We start from the raw sequence: 27,238 nt of genomic DNA on the forward strand, positions 1-27,238 counted from the left end.
TTCAGTCTTGACTATCATACAATGCTTCATATGTGGCAGTAAAGCAAGAATTAAACACCAATTGTGCATAGGGTATAAAATTAAGATAAGTTGTGAAAGAATTTAAATGAGAGGAAATCAATTCGGTTTAGTCATCTGTGTAAAATACCTTCCTCCTGAAATATACTGCACCCTGCAACAATGTCATGACAGAGGAAGAAAAAAAAAAAAAAAAACTCACTCAAGTTAAATTTTGGTCTATTTATTATAACAGAAACTCATTACCATAAAACGACAATTTTAAGGGAGCAAATATATGCTTTTATGTACACAGCATAGGTGCAGCACAAGTTCTGGGAACACATTTAGACAACGTCATCTGTCGGTCATTCTTGGTTATTCCATGCCTTTGGAGTGACTTTGCCGACAGGAGAGAGGTTCCATGTTATCCCTGTTTGTGTAATCACCTGAAATAATAAATACACATAGTATTACTTGGTCTAATTGTCCCTTTTATAAGTCACCATGTCAGTATTTTTTTTATTTTTTATTATACTTTATTTATGAAGCGCCAACATTTTCACCAGTGCTGTCCATGGGTACAATTCATTTAAATAAAACAATGATATAAAATTTGTAAGAGACAAGAAAAATTTGATAAACACATACAGGAGGAATTGAGAGCCTTATTCTGGTGGGTATTTACAATCTAGAAGGGTAGGAGGTTGAGGAACAGAAGGTTAGGACTGAAAGAGTGAGAATGATAATACAGAGTTAGATGAGGGAAAGTATTAGGTAAGTGGAAATCATTTATTACTGAGATGGGGGCTAGGCTACTCTGAACAAAAATGTCTTCAGGAAGCATTTAAAAAGAAAGCTTAGGGTAAAGTCTGACAGCACGAGGGAGAGCATTCCAGAAGGTAGGTGCTGCACGACAGAAGTCCTGCAGTCTAGCACGGGAAGAGGTTATAGTTGAAGAACATATTATACGTTTGATGTGACAAAGGAAAGTCCCATACAGTATTTACTACCTCTTAGAATACTCTAATCACTGACCAATTAAAATACAACTTAGAGCAAAATATTTGTATTAAAAATGTAATTGCTACAGAAAGATGATTCTGGCTTTCCTGGGAGTTTTCTATGAAGTGGAAACAGTATCAGATGTACAAACCAGATACATACTCAAATTCTAATTCACTTGAAAGTGATATTTGTAAAAATTTGACTAGAAAATATCACATGAACAGATTTATGTAAAAAAGCAAGATTTTACCTCAATGTCTTCAGTAGCCACAATTAGGACTTGCAAGGGAGCATGCATCTTGCAGTCACTTTACTTCCCTCAATATAATGTGTGTAAATTCATAGGACAGTTTGTAAATTTGGTACCTTAAAGGGACACTGAACCCAAATTTTTTCTTTCGTGATTCCAATAGAGCATAACATTTTAAGCAACTTTCTAATTTACTCCTATTATCAAATTTTCTTCACTCTTGGTATCTTTATTTGAAATGCAAGGATCTAAGTTTAGATGCTGGACCATTTTTGGTGAACAACCTGGGTTGTTCTTGCTGATTGGTGGATAAATTCATCCACCAAAAAAAGCTTAGATGCATTCTTTTTCAAATAAAGATAGCAAGAGAACGAAGAAAAATTGATAATAGGAGTAAATTAGAAAGTTGCTTAAAATTTCATGCTCTATCTGAATCATGAAAGAAACAATTTGGGTTCAGTGTCCCTTTAATCCAGGGGAACACCAGTCATCCTTAGGTACTGCACCCTATTCCAGTCAGAACACCTGACTCGGGGACCGCCTCAAGTACAAATTCTCCAGTTTTACACAGATGTTCCATGTGATATACTCTCTAGTAAGCTTTTTACAGATATGCTGCATCACTTATGTGAAAAGTATCTGAGAAAAAGCACAACCAGAATCAAGTGTAGGTTATTAAAAATGGGCACCCAACACTACTGTATTGCACTTACAATGTTAACGGTCTTTATTGCATATCAATTAATCCCAATGGGTCTTCCAGCAAGATGAAGGATAATACAAAGTAATAACGATAAAAGTTAAAATTGAAAGGCCCCCCCGTGAGTCTATCACTCATTCAAAATCCTCTTCCAGCGAGTCTCAATTTCCAACGCTCACAGCATACATCCTCACGCCCCGCGTGTGACTCTAGCCTGTAGCGTGAATCTCAATGGCCTGGGCTGAGAGGAAGAGGATTTTGAATGAGTGACACTTTTTTCAATTTTAACTTTTATCGTTATTACTTTGTATTATCCTTCATCTTGCTGGAAGATCCGTAGGGATTAATTGATATGCAATAAAGACTTTTTTACATTGTAAGTGCAATACAGTAGTGTTGTGTACCCATTTTTAATAACCTACACTTGATTCTGGTTGCACTTTATTTTCTCAGATACTTTTTGGATTCTACCCTGCTCCAGGTGGCTCGAAGGACACCTCCGGTAATTCAGCTGCAACCGGTCTCTTGGCTATCTTGCTGTATGTAAACCTTTGTGGTTTAGGGTGAGATTTCTTTTGTTTTAAATTACTTTGTTTTTATTTTTTATATATTTGTTTCGATTCATCCTAACATCACAAGTGCATGATTTTATTTTATCTCTGTCAATTTTATGTTTCATGCTGTATTTTGATTCTTATAATTAACATTTTCATTGTATTATTCACCAATATTGTGATAAGTTCCTCCACCCAGGTAGCAAGCGCTGTTTAATTCCCTTTTTCTTACTTTTATCACTTATGTGATTTAGCATATTGGAAACAGGTCCCTTTAAGAACATATTAATTATTTTGAAGACATTTTAGCAAATACAGTGTGTGTGAAAATTCAAGTAAATAGTGAAGCTCTGAAATACGTAAGTCAGAACGTAAAACGAGGGCAAAATTTAGGAACAAGTAAGTTTTTTGCCGCCCCCCCCCCCCCAATATGTACTAATTGGATAAAATAAAGCTTTAGTAATTTGGGGCTTTAATATAAAATTACCCTGTTTAGTAAAAATAATCTAGTCACATATATAAAAAGGCCCCAATTTAATGTTTAAACATTTAATGAAATTAGGTAGGGTTGCACCAATACTAGTATCGGTACCGATACCAAGTACTAGCACCAGTACTTGTGTAAATGCACCAATACCTCCAGATCTTACCCATACACCATCTTGTGGCGTTTTTTTCAAACTTCATGTTCCCATTTCATTTTAAGCTGGAGTGGAGAATTGTTCACTTCTGTTCTGCCAATAAAAATTGCTGTTATTTGTATTTTTGTACGTCCGAGAGCAGTGCTTCAAAAGCTGCTAATATGCAGCTGGAAGCCTACCTGAGAGAGAGATCACGGTACCTCATTCAGACAAACACCTGAGTTACTGGGCAGTTAAACAGATTTAATTGCCCAAAAATATATATCTTTCTGCCACAGTGTGGAAAGTGAAAGACTGTTGAGCTTAGCGTCATACATCCTTACTGAAAAGAAACAGAATTTATAGCAGAACATGCACAGATGCTTCTGTTCCGTAAAAAGAACTTGCCACTAACTTTTGAAAAATGTATTCAAAATTGCTAGTTCTCATCTTGCACAATTATGATCAAAAAACATACTGTACTCTGAGGAACATCCTTGGCTTATATAACTGCAGGAAGAGTGTTCATAGGACATATTAAAGTAAATTCCTATGAACACTCATCCTACAGTTATAGGACTAGATTTAGATTACATTTGATTGGTAAGCTTTACCAATGCTCTGTTCACATTTCCAACTCCATAGACTTTAACCCCTTGAGTGCTAATGACGGTTTTGAGCCGTCGCAAATTGTCTCAGTCAGGCGCTACCGACGGCTCAGAGCCGTCGCTAGCACTCTCCCAAACCTTGAGGAAGATCTAGAGGCTCCCACCCGCTTCTACCCTGGTGATCTTGCCTTCATAGTGACAGGCATCGCCGTGGCTTCACGTTTTGCGTGATGACGTCACCGCACAACTACTTAAAAAAAAAAATACAATAGTCTAGGGAAATAGGGCATGCTGCTTAGAAGCCTGTATCTCAGGCATGTAAGCAGCTACAGACCCCCAAGACCCACCGTTGGAAAGGTAATCGGTTAACCTTTTAATGGTATAAGTCGTGGGGATGTGAAAAATAATTATATATATATATATATAATATATAAAGTCTACACACCCCTGTTAAAATGTCAGGTTTCTGTGATGTAAAAAAATGAGACAAAGATAAATCATTTCAGAACTTTTTCCACCTTTAATGTGACCTATAAACTGCACAACTCAATTAAAAAACTAACTGAAATCTTTTAGGTAAAGGGAAATAAAAACTAAAGTAACATGGTTGCATAAGTGTGAACACCCTTAAACTAATACTTTATTGAAGCACCTTTTGATTTTATTACAGCACTCAGTCTTTTTGGGTATGAGTTTTTCAGCATGGCACATCTTGTTTAGGCAAGATTTGCCCACTCTTCTTTGCAAAAACACTCTAAATCAGTCAGAATGTGAGGGCATCCCTTGTGCACAGCCCACTTAAGATCACCCCACAGATTTTGAATTGATTCAGGTCTGGGCTCTGGCTGGGCCATCCCAAAACTTTAATCTTCTGGTGAAGCCATTCCTTTGTTGATTTGGATGTATGCTTTGAGTCGTTGTCGTGCTGAAAGATAAAGTTCCTCTTCATGTTCAGCATTCTAGCAGAAGGCTGAAGGTTGTGTGTCAATATTGTCTGGTATTTGGAACTGTTCATTATTCCCTCTACCTTGACTAAGGCCCCAGTTCCAGCTGAAGAAAAACAGCCCAAAGCACGATGCTGCCACCACCATGCTTCACAGTGGGTATGGTGTTCTTTTGGCGATATGCAGTGTTTTTGCGCCAAACATATCTTTTGGAATTACGGCCAAAAAGTTAAACTTTGGTTTCATCAGACCAGAACACCTTTTGAAACATGCTTTTGGGAAACTTCAGATGTGTTTTTGCAAAATTTAGCCGGGCTTGGATGTTTTCTTTTTGTAAGAAAAGGCTTCCGTCTTGCCACTCTACCCCATAGTCCAGACATATGAAGAATACGGGCGATTGTTGTCACATGTACCACACAGCCAGTACTTGCCATATATTGCTGCAGCTCCTTTAATGTTGCTGTAGGCCTCTTGGCAGCCTCCAAAACCAGTTTTCTTCTCGTCTTTTCATCAATTTTGGAGGGACATGCAGTTCTTGGTAATGTCACTGTTGTGCCATATTTTCTCCACTTGATGATGACTGTCTTCACTGTGTTCCATGGTATATCTAATGCCTTGGGAATTCTTTTGTACCCTTCTCCTGACTGATACCTTTTAACAATGAGATCCCTCTGATGCTTTAGAAGCTCTCTGCGGACCATGGCTTTTGCTGTAGGATGCGACTAATAAAATGTCAGGAAAGACCTACTAGAGCAGCTGAACTTTATTTGGGGTTAATCAGAGGCACTTTAAATGATGACAGGTGTGTACTGACTCCTATTTAACATGATTTTGAACGTGATTGCTTATTTCTGTACACAGCTACATCCCCAGTTATAAAAGGGTGTTCACACTTATGCAACCATATTTTATTTTTTTATTTTTATTTCCCTTTACCTAAAAAGATTTCAGTTTGTTTTTCAATTGAGTTGTACAGTTTATAGGTCACATTAAAGGTGGAAAAAGTTCTGAAATGATTTATCTTTGTCTCATTTTTTTACATCACAGAAACCAGACATTTTAACAGGGGTGTGTAGACTTTTTATATCCACTGTAGCCACTAATTGGTTGTGATTTTACATTTGTTATGTATTGTTAATATATTTTATTGTAATATTTTTATTTATAAACATATTGTGAAATTTCTTCAAGTTTTTACAACTTTGTGACAACAAGCAAATAAAGTATCAGTACTTGTACTCGGTCTTAAAAAAAATAAATAAAAATGGTATTGGTGCAACACTAGCAAAGAGAATGGTAATGCAACAGCACCCTCTAGTGGCAAACAAAGTAGTGTAATAGTATGGATTTTTTTTTTAAAAAGGACACACATATATATATATATATATATATATATATATATATATATATAATAGAGGTCTCATTCACTCTGTATATACACAATGCATTACAGAGGAATGATGCACAGGGGTTATAAACTAATGGTATATAAAAACAATTATAGAGATCCTGGAGGATGAAGTTACGTTCCCCTTTCCCAGGAGGGATAATCCTATCCAGCACATGACAATTTAGAAAAACATTTTTATTTCTTAAAGGCGTATAATTGAAACACAACCCTCACACTCTAATCCAAAAAGATACAAAATTGATTACAGATAGATTAAAAAAGTACATAATGAAAACAAATGAAAAAGTTAAGATACTAACAGAAAATGCACACACAAAACTCAATTTTCAGAACAAAATGGCTTATTCAGTATATAGTGTGACCTCCCTTGAACTCTTGAGGAGACTGTCCTGAAGTAATCTTCTGGTATATCATACCAGGTTTCTTTCAGCACTTTCAGAGTTCTTCTTTAGATTTAGGTTGGTTGTCTTATTTCTCTGTACAGGTGATCCAATACTGCCACTATAATATTCAGGTCTAGACTCCAGTCCATGACTGCCTGTTTTATCAGCTGTTTTTCTATCCATTAGCAATGTGCCTGGTATTGTTATACTGAAAAATAAAACCATTCCCAATCAGGCGGTTTCCAGAAGGAATGGCATGATGAATTAACACCTGTCTGTACGTTTCAGCATTCATGATCCCATCAATTCAGACAATCGCAAACACCACTGGCAGAAACGCAGCCCCAAAACAGGACAGACCCTCCACCATGTTTTACTGAAGGCGGCAAGCACTCATTCTATCTCTCTCCAACTCTTCTTCACAAATATTGTAGACAATTGGACCCAAAAATTTCAAACTTGGAATCAACACTCCACAATACTCTTTTTCCCCATTCATCTTCATTTCAATCTTTTGTGAGCTTTAGCATATCTTAGCCTTTTCACCCTGTTCCCCTTCTGAAAAAATGGTTTCTTGGCTGCTACACTTCCACAAAGACCATTCCTGATCAAGCTTCCTAGGACTTTAGAAGGGTCAACTTGGCATCCCGATGAAGCTTCCAATGCATTAAACTCATACCATGTGTATGTAATGCTCACGCATGTCTTACACAAACCTGGTGTAATAGACCTTTATCATATCAGTCATTTTGACATGAAATAGGAAAAATACAGGTGTTATCAATGACATTAATTAAGGTTCCATTCTATTTAGGTTTACGAGAGTCAGGTTCCTGCTATTGCTCAAGTGTAAGGGGAGGTCACACTAACTACTTCTTACTTTAGCCTATAGAAGCAGTTTTTTTCTGATTTTTTTTTTTTAATACTGCATACAAATATCTTGTATTTTCTGGTTGTATTCGAATAAAGAATTAGACTGAGAAATTATATGGTCATTATAGCATTGCTAAAACAAAATCTTATGGTTGCCTAAGACGTTTGCACAGTACTGTGAATGTATATAAAATTTCTGTTGATGCCCATGCATGTGTATGCGTGTGCTTGGGCATTTTATTTTTTGCCTGCCTCTAGAAAAATTCTGTAGACGCCCATGCTCACAGCTAATCAATTATACCAGAGGAAGAAAAAACAAAAACACCCTTGTAATATTTTTACCTAACGTCAGATTTTGCAGTTATTACACATTTAGTAAGTGCAGGTTAAGGGGTTGGTTTATCAATCCCTTCGGCAGGCTTTGCCTGCCTACGACTGCAGGTTCTCACAGAGAACCTGCACTTCGTATTTAACAAGCAGCGGTCATTAGACCGCTGCTTACCTACCCTTTCGCCACCTCTCAGGTGGCGAATTCCAATCTACTGGTCTCGTCCGACCGGGGAGATTGACAGCTCCTGCCCGCGCGTGATTGGCTGTGTGCAGGCAGGGGGCGTCGTCGCACACAAGCGCAAAATAGGAGAGATGCGGCAGACCGGGGCCTGTATGTGCGCCCCTGTCCGCCTCAGCTTGATAAATCGACCCCTAAAGCTAAATGAAATTGTATTCACATTACACAAATGTATAAAAGATGCATAGGGTCTGTATTAAAGGCTGCACTGCCTAAGCAGAAATAAAAAATAAGTGAGTTTTTATTATTATTTGCCATCTTGGTTTTAAAGTTTTGCTAAAGGGAAATTCTTCCATACTATATGGATGCATAAAACAGTTCAATTATAAAAAGATATTGTACTTGAAAGAACTGAAAACTTTTTAGCAAATAGGAGATGTTGTATTTAAACACTATTGTGGGTTACAGGACAGTAAAGTCAAAATTAAAGGAATAAGAAAGTAAAAGTTAAACTTGCTAGAAAGAGTATGCAATTTAAATACACTTAAATTCACGTATGCTTTAAAATGTACTTTGTTCCCTAGTTGTGAAAAAATATGTACGTATTACTTCAGTACAGGGAGCTAGCTGGTAATTGGTGGCTATTCACCTTTGTCTCTTGTAATAGGCTCCCCAGATATGTTCAGCTAGCTCCCAGTAGTGCACTGAGGCTTCGGGGCTGACTTCAACTACGTGTTTAATAATTTTGCAGGAGTTAAACAGTTATATAGAAAAACAGTGCAATAATAAAAAATGCTCTAACATTTTATATCACTTCCGAAATGTTAGTACTACAGAGCAGATCTGAAGCATGAGTGTAAAGTGATCAAGCATAACATTTTAAACTTTCCCTTGGTATCCTTTGATGGAAAGCAATACCTAAGGTAGGCTCAGGAGCAGCAATGCACTACTCGGAGCTATTGGTGGCTGCACATTTGTGCCTCTTGTCCTTGGCTCACCCAATAAATATGTAGATTGGGCTAGAGCTACTGTCCCCGTAGAGGACGTCCCCTGTTCACCAATGGACCTACAGGAGAACTGCCCATATCAGCCAGTGATCAGTCAGTCCCTAGGGATGGGCTATGCAGAAACATCTACTTCCTGTAAGTTTTAATATCTTAATATAAGAGCAACAAACTTATTTGTTCTGCATTAAAAAATAAAATAAAAAATAAATATTTATATTAATGCAGAACAAATAAGTTTGTTGCTCTTTTATATGCAAGATAAAGTTTTAGAATTGAACGTCCATTTAAACAGTCATATGTGTAATTATGAAGCAAATATAAAAAGCATTATAATAAAAAGGGAAGGGAGGTGCAGATTAGAAGTTGCTGGTACAGTCAAAAGAGAACATATGACAGGAGGTAGAATAGAAAGCCTAGTTCACATATAAAATTCTATGGGTCATTTGTAATTTGGTATGTAAATCTATTATATTTAGTTTTAAACATTATCAAACTGAAGTGCAGAAATACTCACATAAGACCAGATTGCAGTACAGAACACAGCTCCAGATAGCAGAACGATGTTGCCATACTTATCATGGAAATTAGGTCCTGCTTTGTGGTGGGCCTGCCTTGATACTGTCCTCTGAATTCCACGAGCTATAGAAAGTAAAGAATAATCAGAAATATATTTCATCAGTAACCCAACAGTAGAAAATGGTTAGGAGTAGCGGATCCCAGGTTAAGAAAATGTGCATTCAAAAATGTAATTCTACTTTATGTTAAAGCAACATCTTTACATCTAAACATTGTGTAGTTTTTGCCTCTAAAAAGCAAAATAGTCACAACAGAAATGCACATAAATGTATTTCAGGTTTGCATTAACAGGTTACTTTTATTAGTAAAAATGCAATCACTGCTTCAGTGACTGTTTTACTGCGCAAAGGCACAAGGAGCATACGTACATATGCTATGCACCTTCAAACTTCCTTTCCAAAGAGATGGCGGTGCTTTAGGTCAAGTGGCTGTTGACTCAGATTGTATATATGCGCTTCTTGTGCCCGTGCACAGTAAAAGCAGTCCATGACAGTGCGCTGGCTTCTAGATTTTGAATACATTTGTCAAGGCCTGTTCTACAGCCTCAAACACATATTGTGCTACCAAATCGTTAAAGGGACATTGTAGTGGAAATATGAAATGCTCCGATTTGTTATAGAGTGTGTCATTTTTGCTATAATCACTTGGATATCTGAACTAGAGCGCAGTCGAAATAATCAGCTGATTAGCAAACCTGGTTATTTTACCTGCTCTCATCCAAGGTAATCCTGAAAATCTGGCCTGTAAGGGAGGCCCAAGGACAGGTTTGAAAACCAGTGTATTAGATAGAATATAAAATTATAAAAATACATCTAAAGCTACTTAATAGAAGTGATAAGAAGTCACATAGCCAATTAACTTTATACTCTTTGCTACCAAGTTCAGTAAAGGAAGCAAAATATTCATCCCTGTTAAAGATGAAATGACATTGCTCTGTCCTTGCAACCAGAAAAACTTTAATTTGCTGTTGATCCTAAATATGTATCTATACCTTTAAATATGGGGAAGGTTGTGACAATCATTAAATAAAAAAAAAATGTACTATACAGGTTTATTTAGCTCAAGTAGGGGTCTGAAGTTGGAATTCAAATCGGTAAGAAATAAAAACACCTGATTTAAAAAGCAAAGATTCAAATACCCAATATAATATTATACAAGGAGGTGAGATAAATACATTATATTTAACATGGAGTTAAAAGGATAGGAAAGTCAAAATTAAACTTGCACAGTTCAGATACGGTGTGTAATTTTAAGATGATTAAATTGACTTATTTTTTCAAATGCAAGCTGTTATTTTGGTATCCTTTGATAGAAAACAAATATGTTCATACCCTACACTTCAGGGAGTTAGCTGGTGATTGGTGGCAACACACAATTGTCCTTAGCTCACCAGTTACCCTCAGCTAGCTCCCGTTGCTGCTTATGCACTGTTCATTATCTATGCATTTAATCCATTTGCAGGAGTTGAACAAACAGTAATATACAAGCAAAGGTGCACCAATAAAATGCTCTAACAGTCAGATATTGATAGATTAAGTGAGAAATACAAAGCCACATACTAATACTCAACTAGCTTGTAAAGACTTCCTGGGGTGTGACAACAATCACATCTAAAGTGTCACGTAACTAGCAGAGAACCAAAAGTACAGTTTAAGGGCACACACTAGAATATCGCCGACATATACATAGTGTTCATTAATGTCACAGTGTCACAGGAACTGAACCTTTGGCGAGTTAGACAAGGATATTACGTTTGACATTACTGTGCACATGTGAAAAATCCACACTTGCCAATTGCCATAAGAAGAGATGGACATGTTTTTCTATATTCTCTATCGTGCCATCACTTTCAAGTGAAAAAAACGGCCACTAATTTGGGTTTTCAGAGACCATGATCTACCAGATTATAATAACTGTAACCTATAGAGTGCAGGTCATATAATGTGGCCCTCTCACTGGGACTGAATCTATAACATTACAGAGGAGGGTGCAATGCTTTGTGACCCTCTAATACACCCGACCATTTCCTATTTCTCTGCCAAACAACAACATATGATGTCACTGGAACCCTCTCAGGCTGAAACCCCAAACATACCTGTCAAGGAAAGTGCAGATCTAGCGAGGGGAAACATGTCTGTGCCTTCCTCTGTTACCCTTGAAACAAATGGGGAAAAACAAAATGGCTTCTCCGGATATCCTACATCAAGTTCCGCCCATTTTAGTAACGTTCACCAATCCTAAAACAGAATGTTTATTGTGCATGGTGAGATTTGTAGTTTACCCTTACTCAATATTTTATATATGTAGAATAAATAAACGCGTTAATAATTAATAGATTATTAGTATGTTGCTTGGGAAAAAGAGAGCACGTTTAAAAGAGAGAGGTAATTAATGTTATTAAATAAATGTTAATACTTCACGTGTTTGATTAAACTGCAACATAGAATAATTTAGTTGAATAAACGTATTTTACAATAAATAAATGTAATACAAATAAATAAAATTTCTGTTGTGTGCTGAGTTCATATAACACAAATATTTCACTATGTCACATTGTCAGGATGGCCGAGTGGTCTAAGGCGCCAGACTCAAGGATTGATAATCCTTCCTTACAATTGGGTATTCTGGTCTCCGAATGGAGGCGTGGGTTCAAATCCCACTTCTGACATATTTTTAATTAACACATACCTACTTGTTTTATTTTCTATAAATATAGTTTAAACGAGTTTTCAAGTGTTATTTCATAATATACCCGATAAATATAACTATAAGCCAACCATTTATTAAATATTGTAACGTTGTATTATTGTGCAGCAGTTACATTTATTGACATAGATATGCAATAAAAAACTTATTACAGTGTGGCATATTTGTCTACCCGCAGGTAACTAAGGGGTTAATAGGATTTTATCATTAATATAATTACAACTGATTAATACATATTCCAGTACAAGGTAGAACATTTCAGTGGATGTGAATGAATCTGTCAGTTTGATCCTCCTACATTGACACTAGCAAATAAGACTGTAACAGCATGCTTATTTCTGATTGGTTGATATTCTTCTCCTTGCCTCAATCCTTGACAGCTATTGGATGGCTTCTTTTCATACGTATTGACGTACTGACGCTTCTCTTTTCTCTTCCTTGTTGTAGGTGGGAAGTTAACCCTGGAACATGGCGACAATGAGAGTGTTGCTGATGGGGGGGATTCTGCTCGCCCTTTTTGGGGGTCTGTCTGATGGGCAGAAGAAGAAGGAGGTGGGTATTGTAGAGCCACCTATCAGGTTTGTCTGTTAGATTCAGTTCTACAGTGCATTGCTGTAGCTCAGCTGCAGGTGATTTACGATAATGTATTGATAATTGATTGACCATCTTTAACATCACTACAGGGGATAATGTCTGTAGCATAGACCTGTGGGTGACATCCAAATATCGGTACCAGAAACCCTTAATGAGAATAAGTTAAAGACTCATGAAAGTCAGAGTTAAACTTGTATGGTTCAGATACTGCATGCACTTTAAAGAGATTTTCTACTTCTATTAACTCATTTGTAGGAATTAAATATGTAGTTACACTCGAACATTAGTGCAATAATAACATGCTCTAACACATTACACCATTTTATATTGCACTTTTATGTCCATTTGCAGGGGTTAGACACATAAAGCATTTTATGATTTCACTGTAACACATACTCATTTTGCACTTTGATGTCTTTTTACAGTTTCTCAGTGGAAAATAACTTATATGAACCAGTGTCACCACTGAAAAGTGGCTCATAAAGATTTAAAGGGACAGTAAAGTGAAAATTAAACTTTCATGATTTGGATAGAGCATGCAATTTTAAACAAGTTTCCAATTTACCTCTTATCAAATTTGCTTTATCCTCTTGATATTTTTTATTGAAGAGTAAAACTAGGCAGGCTCATAATAGCTCAGGAGTGTGCACGTGTCTTTAGAACTCTATAGCATCAGTGTTTTGCAACATTATTTGTAGCTTTGTTATACAATGTTGCAAAACGCTGCTGCCATAGAGTTCTAAAAACACGTCAATAGAACTCTATGGCAGCAGCATTTTGTAACGTTGTATAACAAAGCTACAAATAATGTTTCAAAACACTGATGCTATAGAGTGCTAAAGACACATGCACACTCCTGAGCTCTTATGAGCCAACCTAGTTTTACTCTTCAATAAAAGATACCAAGAGAACAAATCAAATTTTATAACAGAATTAAATTGGAAAGTTGTTTAAAATTGCATGCTCTATCCAAATCATAAAAGTTTAATTTTGACTTTACTGACCCTTTAATTTTATTCTTGCAAATGCAGGAATATAAATTACAATTCAATTCTCTGTATACAGAAAATACATCATTATTCTTAGAATTTTTCATGTGCTAGGTCTATTGGTGTTCTTTCCCAATACATACAGAGACAGTAGCGCTATATGTTTCTAATATGGTCATACATATTTTGTCTTTGTAATACACAAACCAACAGAGACAAGGTACAGTGATAGACCCTATCCTTTTATTTTGTAGATGTTGTTGTCAGAGAAGGTTGGACAGCTCATGGATTGGGCCAGTAAGCGACCTGTAATACGCATGAATGGTGATAAATTCCGACGTCTTATCAAAGCTCCCCCAAGAAATTACTCTGTTGTAGTAATGTTCACAGCTCTCCAATCGCAACGCCAGTGTGTGGTGTGCAAGTAAGGAAATACAAATCTGCACTTTTTTTTTTTAACAACTGTAAACTATTTGGTTCAGTGACCAGCGATATATTTTTCTCCCAGTGTTCAAAAACAAGAGGCCATGGTAAAAGAAGAAATCATGGTAGAGCTAAATCTGTTTACCTGAGGATATTTCTGCCCAGGAAATTTTAATTTCAAATGGCTACGTTTCTTTTTTTTTTTTTTTTTTAATTAATCCTTATTCAATTTAGATCTATGTAGTTCATTGACTGATCAAGTTCTGAATCTACTGCACAATCGCACAGGCAGAAAGATCAAAGTACACATTTTAAATAGGAGTGCTTATTTAATAAAAACAAGGTGATATAGGCACCAAATACTGCCAGCTGGCCATATGTGTTTCCTGCCCCCAGGCACATTAAAGGGATATTAAATAGTGTGTCTTTAGTAAAAACAAATGTTAAAGTAAACATGAAACGAAACATATTTTGTAAAACTTACTTGTTTTCTTGCAAAATGAGCACTTAGAATTTCTAATTGTAGTAACTGCCCTCATGGAGATAAGAGATGAGACCTTTTTGGAACTTAACCTGCATTCTGACACTTCTGAGCATGAGCAAATCAGGCTGTTACGGTCTCTCTAGCATTATCTGAATAATAAACCAGCTCAAATTACTCTAGAAGATTTATGACATCCAGCTAGATAAGCCTTCCTGTATAGACCACATCCTCCTTGCAGGGCTTTAACAGAAAGTTATAGTCACTGAACAAGTAAAGTTATATTAAAAAAAAAAAAAAAAAAAAGAAATAAATCTAAAATCCTTTGTAAATTATGAATAATACATATTGCAATGATTTCTATTAAAGGGAATGTCAGTTTTGATGCTAAAGTGCCCGGTTTTTAAAAATTCGATAAAAAACAGGGGCACTTTAATTCATCAAAATTTACATTTCACTCCTGTTAATAATTTTTTTTTTTAAATCTTCACAGCTGCTCCAGCTTCCTCCAGTCGTTGCAAGCCATTTCTGACATCAGAAATGATAGATAGGTCAACCTCCAATCACGGCTTCCCCCTGGGAGAATCGCTGTCTGATTCAACGCCGTGATTGGAGGAAGCCGGATTCTTCATTTTAGACCAAGGAAGAGGCTTTGCGATGGGTGGAGGAAGCTGGAGCTGCTGTGAAGATTAAAAGGTAAGTTTTTTTTTTTTTTTTTTTTTTTCTCAACAGGAGTGAAATGTAAATTATGATCAATTAAAGTGCCCCTGTTTTTAATCAAATTTTTAAAAACCGGGCACTTTAGCATCAAAGTTTACATTCACTTTAAAGTGAAAGTCAATCCTAGCGATTCACAAACATGGCATCGGAACAAATAAAAGGGACTTCCAGTCATTAAGTATAAAATACTTCATGCTGAAAGCTCCTTTCTTTGTTTCAAGTGTTCACCGCACTGAGCTGCTCAGGCAGCCCATGACAGAACGCTGTTTTGCTTGAGAGGTGACGTTTCCACCTCTCAAGCAAAACAGCTTTCTGCTGTGGGCTGCCTGAGCAGCTCAGTGCGGTGAACGCTTGAAACAAAGAAAGGAGCTTTCAGCATGAAGTATTTTATACTTCATGAATGAAAGTCCCCTTTATTTGTTCCAATGGTCAATCCTTGCATTTCACAAACACTAGGATTGACTTTCACTTTAAGTTTAAAGTAAAAGTCAATCCTAGCATTTTTGAAACGCTAGGATTGACTATTGAAACAAATAAAGGGGACTTTCGTTCATGAGGTATAAGATACTTCATGTAGAAAGCTCCTTTATTTGTTTCAATCGATCACTGTTCTTAGCTGCTACAGCAGCCCACGGCAAAAAAAAATATTTTGCTAAGAGTTGACGTTTTCACCTCTTAGCCAATAGCTGTGCGGTAAATCCGGCTCCCAAGGGCGCCAAGAAGGATTTACTACACGGTTATTGGCTAAGAGGTGAAAATGTCACCTCTCTAGCAAAACAGTGATCTGCTGTGGGCTAGCTGAGCAGCTAAGAACGGCGAATCATAGCATTTCAAAAACGCTAGGATTGACTTTCACTTTAACCCAGTGCTTAGTGCTTTTTTTTGTTACAACAATGAAACAGACTGTTTAATATCCTTTAAATTCAAAATTGAATTCCCTATAAAAAAAGTTTATTTATTAAAAACACAAAATTGTAATGCACTTTCTTATCTATTTTATCAGTCTCTTTGTAATTTAGTTTGGAAAATCTGTGTACTATATAATCAAGAAACATTCAAGGACCTCCAAATGGAATAGTTTATTTTATTTTCTGTTTTAGCTTGATATAATTGTAATGTGATTCATTCAATTTGGACAGTGTTAACCCCCGCATTGTAAAAGTTGTACTCACAAACATGTCAGTTTATCTTTTACAAGAATGGAGTTAATATGGTCCAAATTTAATGTTGATCCTATTAGAGATGAAAAACTTCTAATATAATTTGCCTTGCGTTAAATCTTGGTAAGCTGTAATTTTATCCATCTGTCTCCTTGTATGTCCTGATAGATCAGTATTGGCTGTGTACAAACATGTATGTACTTCAACTTAATTCAAATAGTATATAGTGCTTAATTCAAAAGTTTTTTGTTGTTCTTTCATATTTGTGTGGTCCCCCCCCCCCTTTTTTTTTGGCTAAAAAAAGTCTGAAAAATCCATTATTATAAGAGACTCAAAACCTTTGTATTAAGAGCCTATGGTTTTGTAACATTATGTCCCCTAATTGCTGAATATAAGCACACATTGGCATTGCTATTTATGATTCAATAAATTGTTGTTTTTTTGTGTGTGTGTTTTTTAAACAGACAGGCAGACGAAGAATACCAGATACTTGCAAACTCCTGGCGTTACTCAAATGCCTTTACCAACAAGATCTTTTTTGCTATGGTGGATTTTGACGAAGGGTCTGATGTCTTCCAAATGGTAATACAATTGTAAATATATATACTATACACATTGTGCTTGTGTTTAGTTAAATGTTGCATTTTGTGAAGTACTATATACCAGCAAGTAATTGTATTGAGCCAGATTACAAGTGAAGCGCTAAATATTGCTTTTGCAGAAGTGATATTTGCGCTCCACTGAGTAATATCAGAGCATGCTAATGTGCTCTGGTATTACAAGTTAAGTGCAATTCGAACGCCACCTTGCGTTTGCATTGCTGGGAAACATTGGGGTCACGAGAGTGTGCTTCCATAGGCTCCAATGGGAGCCTTGTTCTCATGCAGTGAGAAACGGCATGAAAACCTAGCACAGCGAAGGGGGTTTTTAAATATGTGTATATGATTATATACATATATATGTACGTGTTAATGTGTATATACACATTAACACATAAATATATATATATATATATATATATATATATATATATATATATATATATATATATATATATATATATATATATATATATATATATATATATATATATGTGTGTGTGTATAAGCCTATACATATATATTTACTGGGAATGCACAGTTCCCTTAGACTGCAATGTAAAGGCAATTTTCAGTTTCATTTTTTTTTCTAACACCCCATATTGCCACTTTTTAATCACCAAAAACAGCCCTGTGCAGTTTTTTTTAATGGAAAAAGATGCTACATTTATTTTTCCATAAAAAGACTAAAATAACCTCTATTTTGGGGGCACTTTTAGAAAATTAACCAGAGATCTGATTTCTAGTTAGTTTTCTGATCGCTAATTGCCACCACGAGCTTGTGGTGGCAATAACCAGCCACTTGTAAAGCCTGGTTATTTATTGTGCGCCCGCAAATGTACGCGCAATAAGAGTGCTCCACTTGTAATCTAGCCCTTTATGGGGTTGTGGTGTTTTCTGAGCCTTGTAGATATCTGCTTTGATATTTTACCAAATAAAACATCGGAATAGACAAACACAGTAAAGCAGGACTTGATAAATCCCGAGCTCTTGTGAACCACAGCTACCAACCTTTTTGATTATTCTGCACGTATCTATGCATTTTCACTCCTTAACTGGCTTCTTAAAGGGACACAAAACCCATCATTTTTCTTTTACAATTCGGATGTAAAATGCGATTTTAAACAACTTTACTATTTCTGTTATCTAATTAGTTTCATTCTCTTTTGTACCCCTTATTAAAAAACGCATACCTAGGTAGGCTCAGGAGCTGCTGATTGGTGGCTGCACATATATGCCTCATGTTATTTGCTCACCCAATGCGTTCAGCTAGCTCCCAGAAGTGCATTGTTGTTTCTTCATCAAAACAACACCAAGAGAATGAAGCAAATTACATAATAATACATTGAAAAGTTGTTTAAAATGATATGCTCTAGCTGCATCATGAAATACAATTTTGGGTTTTATGTTCCTTTAATTATCTTGATGGGTGCTAAGTTTCATATTAATTTGTCAACCCCTGCAATCAGTTATTTATGTTTTTTTAATTGCTTTAAAGCTATATTTTCGTATGGACATTGAATAGATGCTGGATTCACGTGCTAGTTTGTTGTAGTAATACAAACCTATAAGTAATAGGGGAATTTATATAAACGAGGTGCATTTTTGTAGCGGCAACAATGGAGTTAATACACTTTGTGGTGCTTCCTATTAAGAAGATAGTGAAGACACTACCTAGCTAAATATAGTTGAGAAAAAAACGTATCATTATTTAGCAAAGTCAATCATTCTAGCTTATCAATTAAATGTTACACACTTGTGATCATTTTCAAAAAAATATACAATTTATATGTTCATATGACAAAGCATTGCTAAAATTACACACGCCTTAAAGGGACGGTGCACACCAATTTTTATATTACTGCATGTAATAGACACCACTATAAAGAAGATGCAGATACTGATCTAAAAATCCAGTATAAAACATTTTGAAAACCTACTTAGAAGCTCACAGTTTAGCACTGTTGATGAGGTTAGGCTGGGACACCCAGTGAAAGGGTCCTGGGAAAACAAGAAGTACAGCCACCCCCCTTTCCCTGTATATAAAAAGACAAATAACATAAACAGGAGCCAACAGGAGTCTGTAGACTTGAGTCTACATCTGACACTGTGGGGCTTGGTTAGGAGTCTGAAAATCATCACAATGTTCTTAAAATAAATAAGCATAACTATACATTGTTACATAAACACTCCCAGATGGGCTATATAAATGGATCATCTACAAAACATTAATGCAAAGAAAAATCGAGTGTATAATGTCCCTTTTTAAATGGGTTTGAGTTATTTTATGTACAACTACCTATCTGTTAGAAATAACTGCAAACAATATAAGAACAAACTATTAGTACTAATGTATGTTTTGCACACAGCGTAAAATCTCAGCCTCTTCAGGCGAGTGAGCTTTAATAAATCAGCTGCATAGAATAGGATTTATACCGTTAATATTGAAAGAACCCTTAGTGAATATTGCCCTGTGTGTGCTGACTCTTGATATCAATGATTAAAAATGAATAATTAATAAATGGATCTGGTTACTTTAAGTTCTTCTTTAAAGTTTACATTGGAACATATTCTATGTCTTGCAACCTAAAATTGTTAAACGCTGTACTAATATTTGTATCTGAATTTATCAAACTGTACAGCTTTACCTTCAATAAAAACATTCTTGCTCTGTTATGCTGTTTATGTAACCGCTAATATTGTTTTCCAGCATAATTGATCAATGAAAACATTACATAAAAGGACTGTTAATGCAGAAATATTTTCAATGCATTTTTAGGACTGAAATAGATTTTAGCTGTTTGCCCCTTCTATGTTTACTAAAATACTTGACGTACCTTGTTTTTGAGGCCTCTCTGTAGCTTGCATTACCAATTATGCCACCAGGCTTTTCCTTTTTCCAGGAAAGTTTATGTGGACGATACATCCAATTAGACGGTCCCTTCTGGTAGTCGAACAGCAGTGCACTTTACTGTTGTTTAGATGCATTCTAGGACCCCCTGAGTCCAGGAATCGTTGTTCACTGTCCCTTAAATGATAATTCTATGTGAATTCTGTTTTGTTTCATATATGTTGCATTAAAGTATCTTTCTGTTCCATACAGCTAAATATGAATTCTGCTCCAACCTTCATTCATTTCCCTCCCAAAGGGAAACCCAAAAGAGGTGATACATATGAACTACAGGTTCGAGGTTTTGCGGCAGAACAGCTAGCCCGATGGATTGCCGACAGGACAGATGTCAATGTATGTCTTTCGTTGTTTAAAAAATTGGGTCAGCATAGATTGCACACAGTCTTTTTATAGTGTTGGCCTCCTAGACAATGTCATTGGTGATCATAATGATAGTCACTGTGCGGTTTCACCTGCTTCAACCATTGGACATTCTGCTGCTAAATTCTCACCAATAAAATATTCTACATTCACTGCATCTTGATATTCTTTGCTAACTGCTTTATCAAAGCCAAATTAACAGATACTAATTCTGCATTTTTTTTAATCTTCCACAAGCCCTAAACATATTATCCAGCACACTACCAAATAAACTTGTATATGTAACAAAGGAAAATGTCAAGAATGCCCATAGATCACCAAGAGTTTTGAAGATGTGTATTTCACGACCTCTGTGTTTTAGTATTAAATTGCTGTGTTTTCATTTTAAATAAATACAGTGATGACTTTATACCACTATCAATCAATACTTGGTAAGAGAAAAATAAAGTTAATTGATTTTTTTTTTTTATGTGAAAGGAACATGAATGAGATGCACTGCCTCCCTTTTCTCATTTTCCAAACATTCTTTGCTGATTATATTGAATTATTCAGTGACCTGAATGTAATTGATTGTAGCACTACAGTTTGTCCTAGAATGTTATTTTATCTCATATAGCAGCTAAACGGTTTTAGTGTATCAAAAGTTTATCCAGAAAGTGTGAGAGACCCAGAAAATGTATATGCTGTAATAAAGAAGAGATTCTCTGAACCCATAGCCACGCTTGTCTTTCTCTCCTTCACAGATACGTGTCATCAGGCCTCCAAATTATGCAGGTCCATTAATGCTGGGGCTGCTGTTGACTGTGATTGGGGGACTTGTCTATTTAAGGAGAAGCAACCTTGATTTTCTGTGTAATAAAACTGGTTGGGCCTTAGCTGCTCTGGTAAGTACATATTCTACAAATAAATCCATAAAATACATAAAGTAATGATTGAATGAACACACTTTCATAACATTACCTATGTTTTACCTCTTTTTAAAAGGCTATTTGAGATTTGCATATATTTATTTCATTTCACTGCTATTTATTTTTATATTATTATTATCGGTTATTTGAAGAGCACCAACAGATTCCACAGCACTAAGTACTATAAATCCTGTGCAAGTATAAAATGTATTTTCATATTCCCTTTAATTCTGAATGTGAATAAATAAATTGGCAGAGAAAGAGGGGTGCCTCAGAGTGAGGTATGGCCTAAGAGTAGTGTTGCTCATTATTAAGATAGGGAGCATTTTTTTTCATGTGGGAACTAGTAATTGTAAAGGATGTACCATGGCTACTTTACAGCTCAAGGGGTTCCTGTCTGGCCCACAAGCCACAATACATTAGGTCAGTGATTTCTAACCTTTTTTTTTGCCGTGGCACACTTTTTTACATTAAAAAATCCTGTGGCACACAACCATCCCAAAATTTTTAAAAAATCACACATTGTAGCCTAATACAGTGTATATATATATATATATATATATATATATATATATATATATATATATATATATATATATATATATATATATATATATATATATATATATATATATATATATATATATATACACATACACATACTGTATGTATTGTGCTGTTATGCCATGCCTCCTACAAACTACCCCTGCACTGGGAGTAAAAAACAAGCAAAGTTTAAAAAATATGTCACACTGATGTCAGTCTGCCGTGGCACACCTGAGGATCTCTCACGGCACACTAGTGTGCCACGGCACACTGGTTGAAAAACACTGCATTAGGTATATAAGGGCACTGAATAATTCATGCTGACCCTTTTGCTGAACATAATATTAGTATTACGATAAACTGATGTACATCATGTTATACGAAAAAATATTTTATTTTTTTTCCTTTGTGCATTAGACAAATTTTCTTGTGTTTTGTTATTGCTACGTTATATGTGCACATTGGTTATGTAGTAGTATAAGAGTTTCTCTATCTCTATGGTAAGTGTTGTGCCATTTATTTAGGTTTTTTTCTTATGTTATTTCAGTGCTTTGTTTTGGCAATGACCTCTGGACAGATGTGGAATCATATTAGAGGGCCGCCCTATGCTCATAAGAATCCACACACAGGCCAAGTGGTAAGGAGAATTATGTAATTACAGTTAAAGGGACAGTAAACACCAAAAATGTTATTGTTTAAAAAGATAATCCCTTTATATACCATTCCCCAGTTTTGCATAACCAATACTGTTACAGAAATATACTTTTTACCTTTTTAATTACCTTGTATCTAAGCCTCTGCTGACTGCCTCCTTATCTCAGATCTTTTGACAGACTTGCATTTCAGGCAATTAGTCCTGATTCTTAAATAACTCCATGTGCCTGAGCACAATGTTATTTATATCAAACACATGAGCTAACGCCCTCTAGCTGTGAAAAACTGTCAAATGCATTCAGATAAGAGGCGGCCTTCTAGGGCTTAGAAATTTAGCATATGAGCCTACCTAGGTTTAGCTTTCAACTAAGAATACCAAAAGAATAAAGAAAATTTGATGATAAAAGTAAATTAAAAGTTGTTTAAAATTGCATGCCTTATCTGAATCATGAACGTTTAATTTGGACTTTACTATCCCTTTTAAAGTGTAGATATATAATGATTTGCCTTTTTCCTTAATGTTTGTCTTTAACAGCATAGAAATTTAAATGTAATTTTGATCTTTTTCTCTCTTTTACAGAACTATATCCACGGTAGTAGTCAAGCACAGTTTGTTGCAGAAACGCACATTGTTCTTTTGTTTAGTATCCTTTTTTTGTGTAATACGAGAGTGGAAAATTCAAGTTTCTCAATCCTTTATTAATATGCTTGAAAATAAACTGATTGCTTAGGTACAAGACGGCTTGCACAATCTTTGTGTCCCTGTGTATTGTTAACCCCTACCTGCCGGTACTTATTTGTTACATCGGATTTGCTGATAGGTAAACCGCGGTAACAAATGCCAACCTTGTGCCGCTGAGTTCATTTAAAGGAACAGAGAAGTCAAAATTCAACTTTCATGATTCAGATAGAGCATGTGATTTTAAGCAACTTTCAAATTGCTTCTATTATCTAATTTGCTTAATTCTATTGGTATCCCAAATAGCATAGCTAGGTAGACACAGGAGCAGCAATGCACTACTGGGAACTAGATGGTGATAGGTGGCTGCACACATTTGCCTCTTGTCATTGCTTGACCAAATGTGCTCCCAGTAGTGCATTGCTGACACTGTGTATAAAATCCCTTTGCAGTGGTAAGGTTGATCACAGTCCTGGAAAAGTATTTAGTTTTTTAATTTAAAAAAACTAAATTCACCATTAAAGCCTTGGGGGATTTTTGTAGACAAATCATTAGATCAGGGCTCAGCAAATGTGTTCGTAATATTAAACTAGAAATATGTTTATTACCTACAGAGATATACATCATATAATAACAACGTAAAAGTTGTATTTGTATTTCACAGTTGCAAGGCCTAGAACGGATCCAGCTGCACAAAGTGAAATTTTAGCTGTGGCTGGTTGCAGCCGGCCCTTAAAAACAGGGGCATTTTCATTCATCAAACTTTACATTTCACTTGTTTTGTTAAAATGCTTAACTTTTTAAAGGGACGTTATACACTAATTTTTTTTTTGCATAAATGTTTTGTAGATGATCTATTTATATAGCCCATAAAGTTTTTTTTTTTTTTTTGTTTTTTTTTAGTTTTTTTTAATAACATTGCTCTGATTTTCAGACTCCTAACCAAGCCCCAAAGTTTTATGAGAATACCGTCAGCTACCTTCTCCAGCTTGCTCCTGTTTGTGTAAAGGGTCTTTTCATATGCAAAAGAAGGGGGAGGGGGGGGGGGGAGTTTCTTATTTCCCACTTGCAGTGGGCTTTCCACCTACCTTTTCAACAGAGCTAAACTGAGAGTTTCTAAGTAAGTTTTTAAACCATTTTATACTGGATTTTTATATCAGTATCTGTGCATCTTATTCTTTATAGTAGTGTCTATTACATGCAGTTATATGAAAGTTAGTGTATACTGTCCCTTTAATCTTGAAAGCCGCTCCAGCACTCTTCAAATGTCAAAAATGACGAATTGGGCTTCCTCCAATCACGGCTTTGCCCCTGGGGGGGGTGGGGGGAAGCTGTGATTGGAGGATGGATGCCGTATTTGTCATTGCTGACGTATGAAGTGACGAGCGGCAGGAGGAGGAATCGCTGGAGTGGCTTTCGAGATTAAAAGGTAAGTATTTTAACAAAACAAGTGAAATATAAAGTTTGATGAATGAAAGTGCCCCTTTTTTTTTAATAGGGTTTTTAAAAACCGGGCACTGATTCATTAAACTTGACATTCACATTTACCATGGCGCCAGGGCCTAATTTTAAGGCTCCAGTGGCTCCCTGGTGATTGGGATTGTTAGGCCTTCCATTAGATGAATGTTTCTAAAGGGTTGTGGTCAACAGCATAGTTAGAATGTTTGTATTTTTTTTTGTTGCATGCATATAACACATTAAACCGTTTTCATTTTGCACTTCTGTTCCTTTAACATATAATCTAGTACAGTGTGACATTTACTTTTTGTGCTGCCTTTTCTTTTTCTTCATCTTGTGAGTGTAGTTCTATACGTATTAGAAAGAATGCTTGAAGCTTTTATTAGAATCTTAACGCTTCCCTTAGATGGTGGTGTGACCTTAGGAATGGTTCTTCTTCATGAAGCTGCTACCTCTGAAATGGAAGTTGGAAAAAGAAAAAGTAAGTACTGACAATTTTATCTGTTGTTGACATGAGGCTTTTCCGGTTAAATACAAAAAAACCTTTTCAACTTAAACGTATTAAGAAAACGGCAGAACCAAAAATGCTGGCAATTTCTGTTTTGATCTGCAGCCACCCCCAATAAACAATATAGTAGTTGCACTACACTAAATATTGCTTTATCTTTATTTGAATGCTTTGAAATGAATCTAACAATCTTTGCTTGCATTGCCTAACGAACGCAGCACAGAAGGACTATGAAAATGAATATAGCATGGGGGGGGGGGGGGGGAAAGAGCCAATTACATTGTTACTTTAACTTATTAAATTATATTTTACCCATTTATAGTATGCAGAATCTCACTCCTGTCCATGTTCTCATTTCTTCTTCCCATCTCTTTTGCAGTAATGTGTATTGCCGGTATTGGGCTGGTCGTATTGTTCTTCAGCTGGCTCTTGTCTGTCTTCAGATCCAAATATCATGGTTACCCATACAGGCAAGTTACCGTTTTTTTTTTGTTTAACTAAAGGACCAATGCAAAATTCACTTATTAGAGCATCAGTGGCATTTAATAGGGTCAAAAAACAAAACCACATCTAATTACCATATACAGCTAAGTTCAATGTAATTTAAAGGGACATTAAACCAAAAATGTTTCTTTCATTATTTTGATAGAGAATACTATTTAAAAAAAGTTTCCAATTGACGTCTATTATCAAATTTGCTTTGTTCTCATGTTATTCTTTGTTGAAGGGATACCTAGGTAGGTTGCATGCATATGCCTGAAGCACTACATGACAGGAAATAGAGCTCCTGCTAATGTATAACATTGTTGCAAAACTGCTGCCACATAGTTCTGTAGACACGTGCACACTCATGAGCTTAGATCCCAGCCTTTCAACAAAGGATAACAAGAAAACAAAGTAAATTTGATAACAGAAGTAAATTACGTTTTTTTGTTGTTGTTTTTTTATCGGAATCATGAAAAAAAATATTTTGGGTTTTATGTCCCTTTTTAAGGTTCTACATGGAGGTGCAAATTAGAATTTCTTTCCAATGGCATTGACAGTCCACAAATCCATTCCAATTACTAGTGGGAATTCAACTCCTGGCCAGCAGGAGGTGGTAAAGAACACCCCAGCAGAGCTGTTAAAGGGACATGAAACCCAAACATTTTCTTACATGATTTAGGTAGAACATACAATTTAAAAAACTTTCCAGTTTACTTCTATTATCAAATTTACTTTATTCTCTTGGTATCATTTGTTGAAGGAGCGACAATACACTACTAGTTTCTAACTGAACACATGGGTGAGCCAATGACAATCGTTATATATATATGCAGCCACCAATTGGCAGCTAGAACCTAGGTTCTTTGCTACTCCTGAGTTTACTTAGATAAATATTTCAGCAAAGGATAACAAGAGAAGGAAGCAAATTAAATAATGGAAGTAAATTGTAAAGTTGTTTAAAATTGCATGATCTGGCTGAATCATAAAAGAAAAAAAATTGAGTTTCATGTCCCTTTAACCCCTTAATGACCACAGCACTTTTCCATTTTCTGTCCGTTTGGGACCAAAGCTATTTTTAAATTTTTGAGGTGTTTGTGTTTAGCTGTAATTTTCCTCTTACTCATTTACTGTACCCACACATATTATATACCGTTTTTCTCGCCATTAAATGGACTTTCTAAAGATACCATTATTTTCATCATATCTTATAATTTACTATAAAAAAAATTATAAAATATGAGGAAAAAATGGAAAAAAAACACACTTTTTCTAACTTTGACCCCCAAAATCTGTTACACATCTACAACCACCAAAAAACACCCATGCTAAATAGTTTCTAAATGTTGTCCTGAGTTTAGAAATACCCAATGTTTACAAGTTCTTTGCTTTTTTTGTAAACTATAGGGCCATAAATACAAGTAGCACTTTGCTATTTCCAAACCATTTCTTTTCAAAATTAGCGATAGTTACATTAGAGCACTGATATCTTTCAGGAATCTCTGAATATCCCTTGACATGTATATATTTTTTTTTAGTAGACAACCCAAAGTATTGATCTAGGCCCATTTTGGTATATTTCATGCCACCATTTCACCGCCAAATGCAATCAAATAGAAA

General features: G+C 35.7%; 2 protein-coding genes and 1 non-coding gene across 3 annotated transcripts in view; 2 read left to right on the forward strand and 1 right to left on the reverse strand.

Annotated features, from left to right (window-relative positions):
* Positions 1-225: 225 nt before the first annotated feature.
* Positions 226-11,664, reverse strand: LOC128645963 (cytochrome c oxidase subunit 7B, mitochondrial). Its single transcript, XM_053699332.1, has 3 exons — positions 11,535-11,664; positions 9,378-9,502; positions 226-446 (listed from the first exon to the last, which is right to left on the reverse strand). The coding sequence occupies exons 1-3, from the start codon at positions 11,569-11,571 to the stop codon at positions 366-368; spliced, it is 243 nt and encodes an 80-aa protein (XP_053555307.1). The 5' UTR covers positions 11,572-11,664; the 3' UTR covers positions 226-365.
* Positions 11,665-11,994: 330 nt separating this feature from the next.
* TRNAL-CAA (transfer RNA leucine (anticodon CAA)) lies at positions 11,995-12,107 on the forward strand. The gene is made up of 2 exons: positions 11,995-12,032; positions 12,062-12,107. It is a non-coding gene; the product is annotated as a tRNA-Leu (tRNA).
* A 454-nt stretch (positions 12,108-12,561) lies between these two features.
* The window catches only part of MAGT1 (magnesium transporter 1), a 29,048-nt gene continuing 14,371 nt past the window's right edge, over positions 12,562-27,238 (forward strand). Inside the window, exons 1-9 of the mRNA XM_053699333.1 lie at positions 12,562-12,697; positions 13,983-14,152; positions 16,977-17,094; positions 20,215-20,355; positions 21,126-21,266; positions 22,384-22,473; positions 23,071-23,134; positions 25,034-25,108; positions 25,515-25,605. Coding sequence (XP_053555308.1) covers positions 12,614-12,697; positions 13,983-14,152; positions 16,977-17,094; positions 20,215-20,355; positions 21,126-21,266; positions 22,384-22,473; positions 23,071-23,134; positions 25,034-25,108; positions 25,515-25,605 — 974 coding nt within the window. The 5' untranslated portion in view covers positions 12,562-12,613. The remainder of the gene's footprint in view (positions 12,698-13,982; positions 14,153-16,976; positions 17,095-20,214; positions 20,356-21,125; positions 21,267-22,383; positions 22,474-23,070; positions 23,135-25,033; positions 25,109-25,514; positions 25,606-27,238) is intronic.

The sequence above is a fragment of the Bombina bombina genome, chromosome 1, assembly GCF_027579735.1.
Source record: "Bombina bombina isolate aBomBom1 chromosome 1, aBomBom1.pri, whole genome shotgun sequence".
In the NCBI taxonomy this organism is placed as follows: Eukaryota; Metazoa; Chordata; class Amphibia; order Anura; family Bombinatoridae; genus Bombina; species Bombina bombina.

Excerpts from the sequence above, each read along its gene's own strand:
- LOC128645963 (XM_053699332.1), bottom strand. The coding sequence starts at position 11,571 with ATGTTTCCCCTCGCTAGATCTGCACTTTCCTTGACAG. Across the intron at positions 9,503-11,534 it reads ATCTGCACTTTCCTTGACAG|CTCGTGGAATTCAGAGGACA; the intron begins GTATGTTTGGGG and ends TACTTTCTATAG. Across the intron at positions 447-9,377 it reads GTACTGCAATCTGGTCTTAT|GTGATTACACAAACAGGGAT; the intron begins GTGAGTATTTCT and ends TTATTATTTCAG.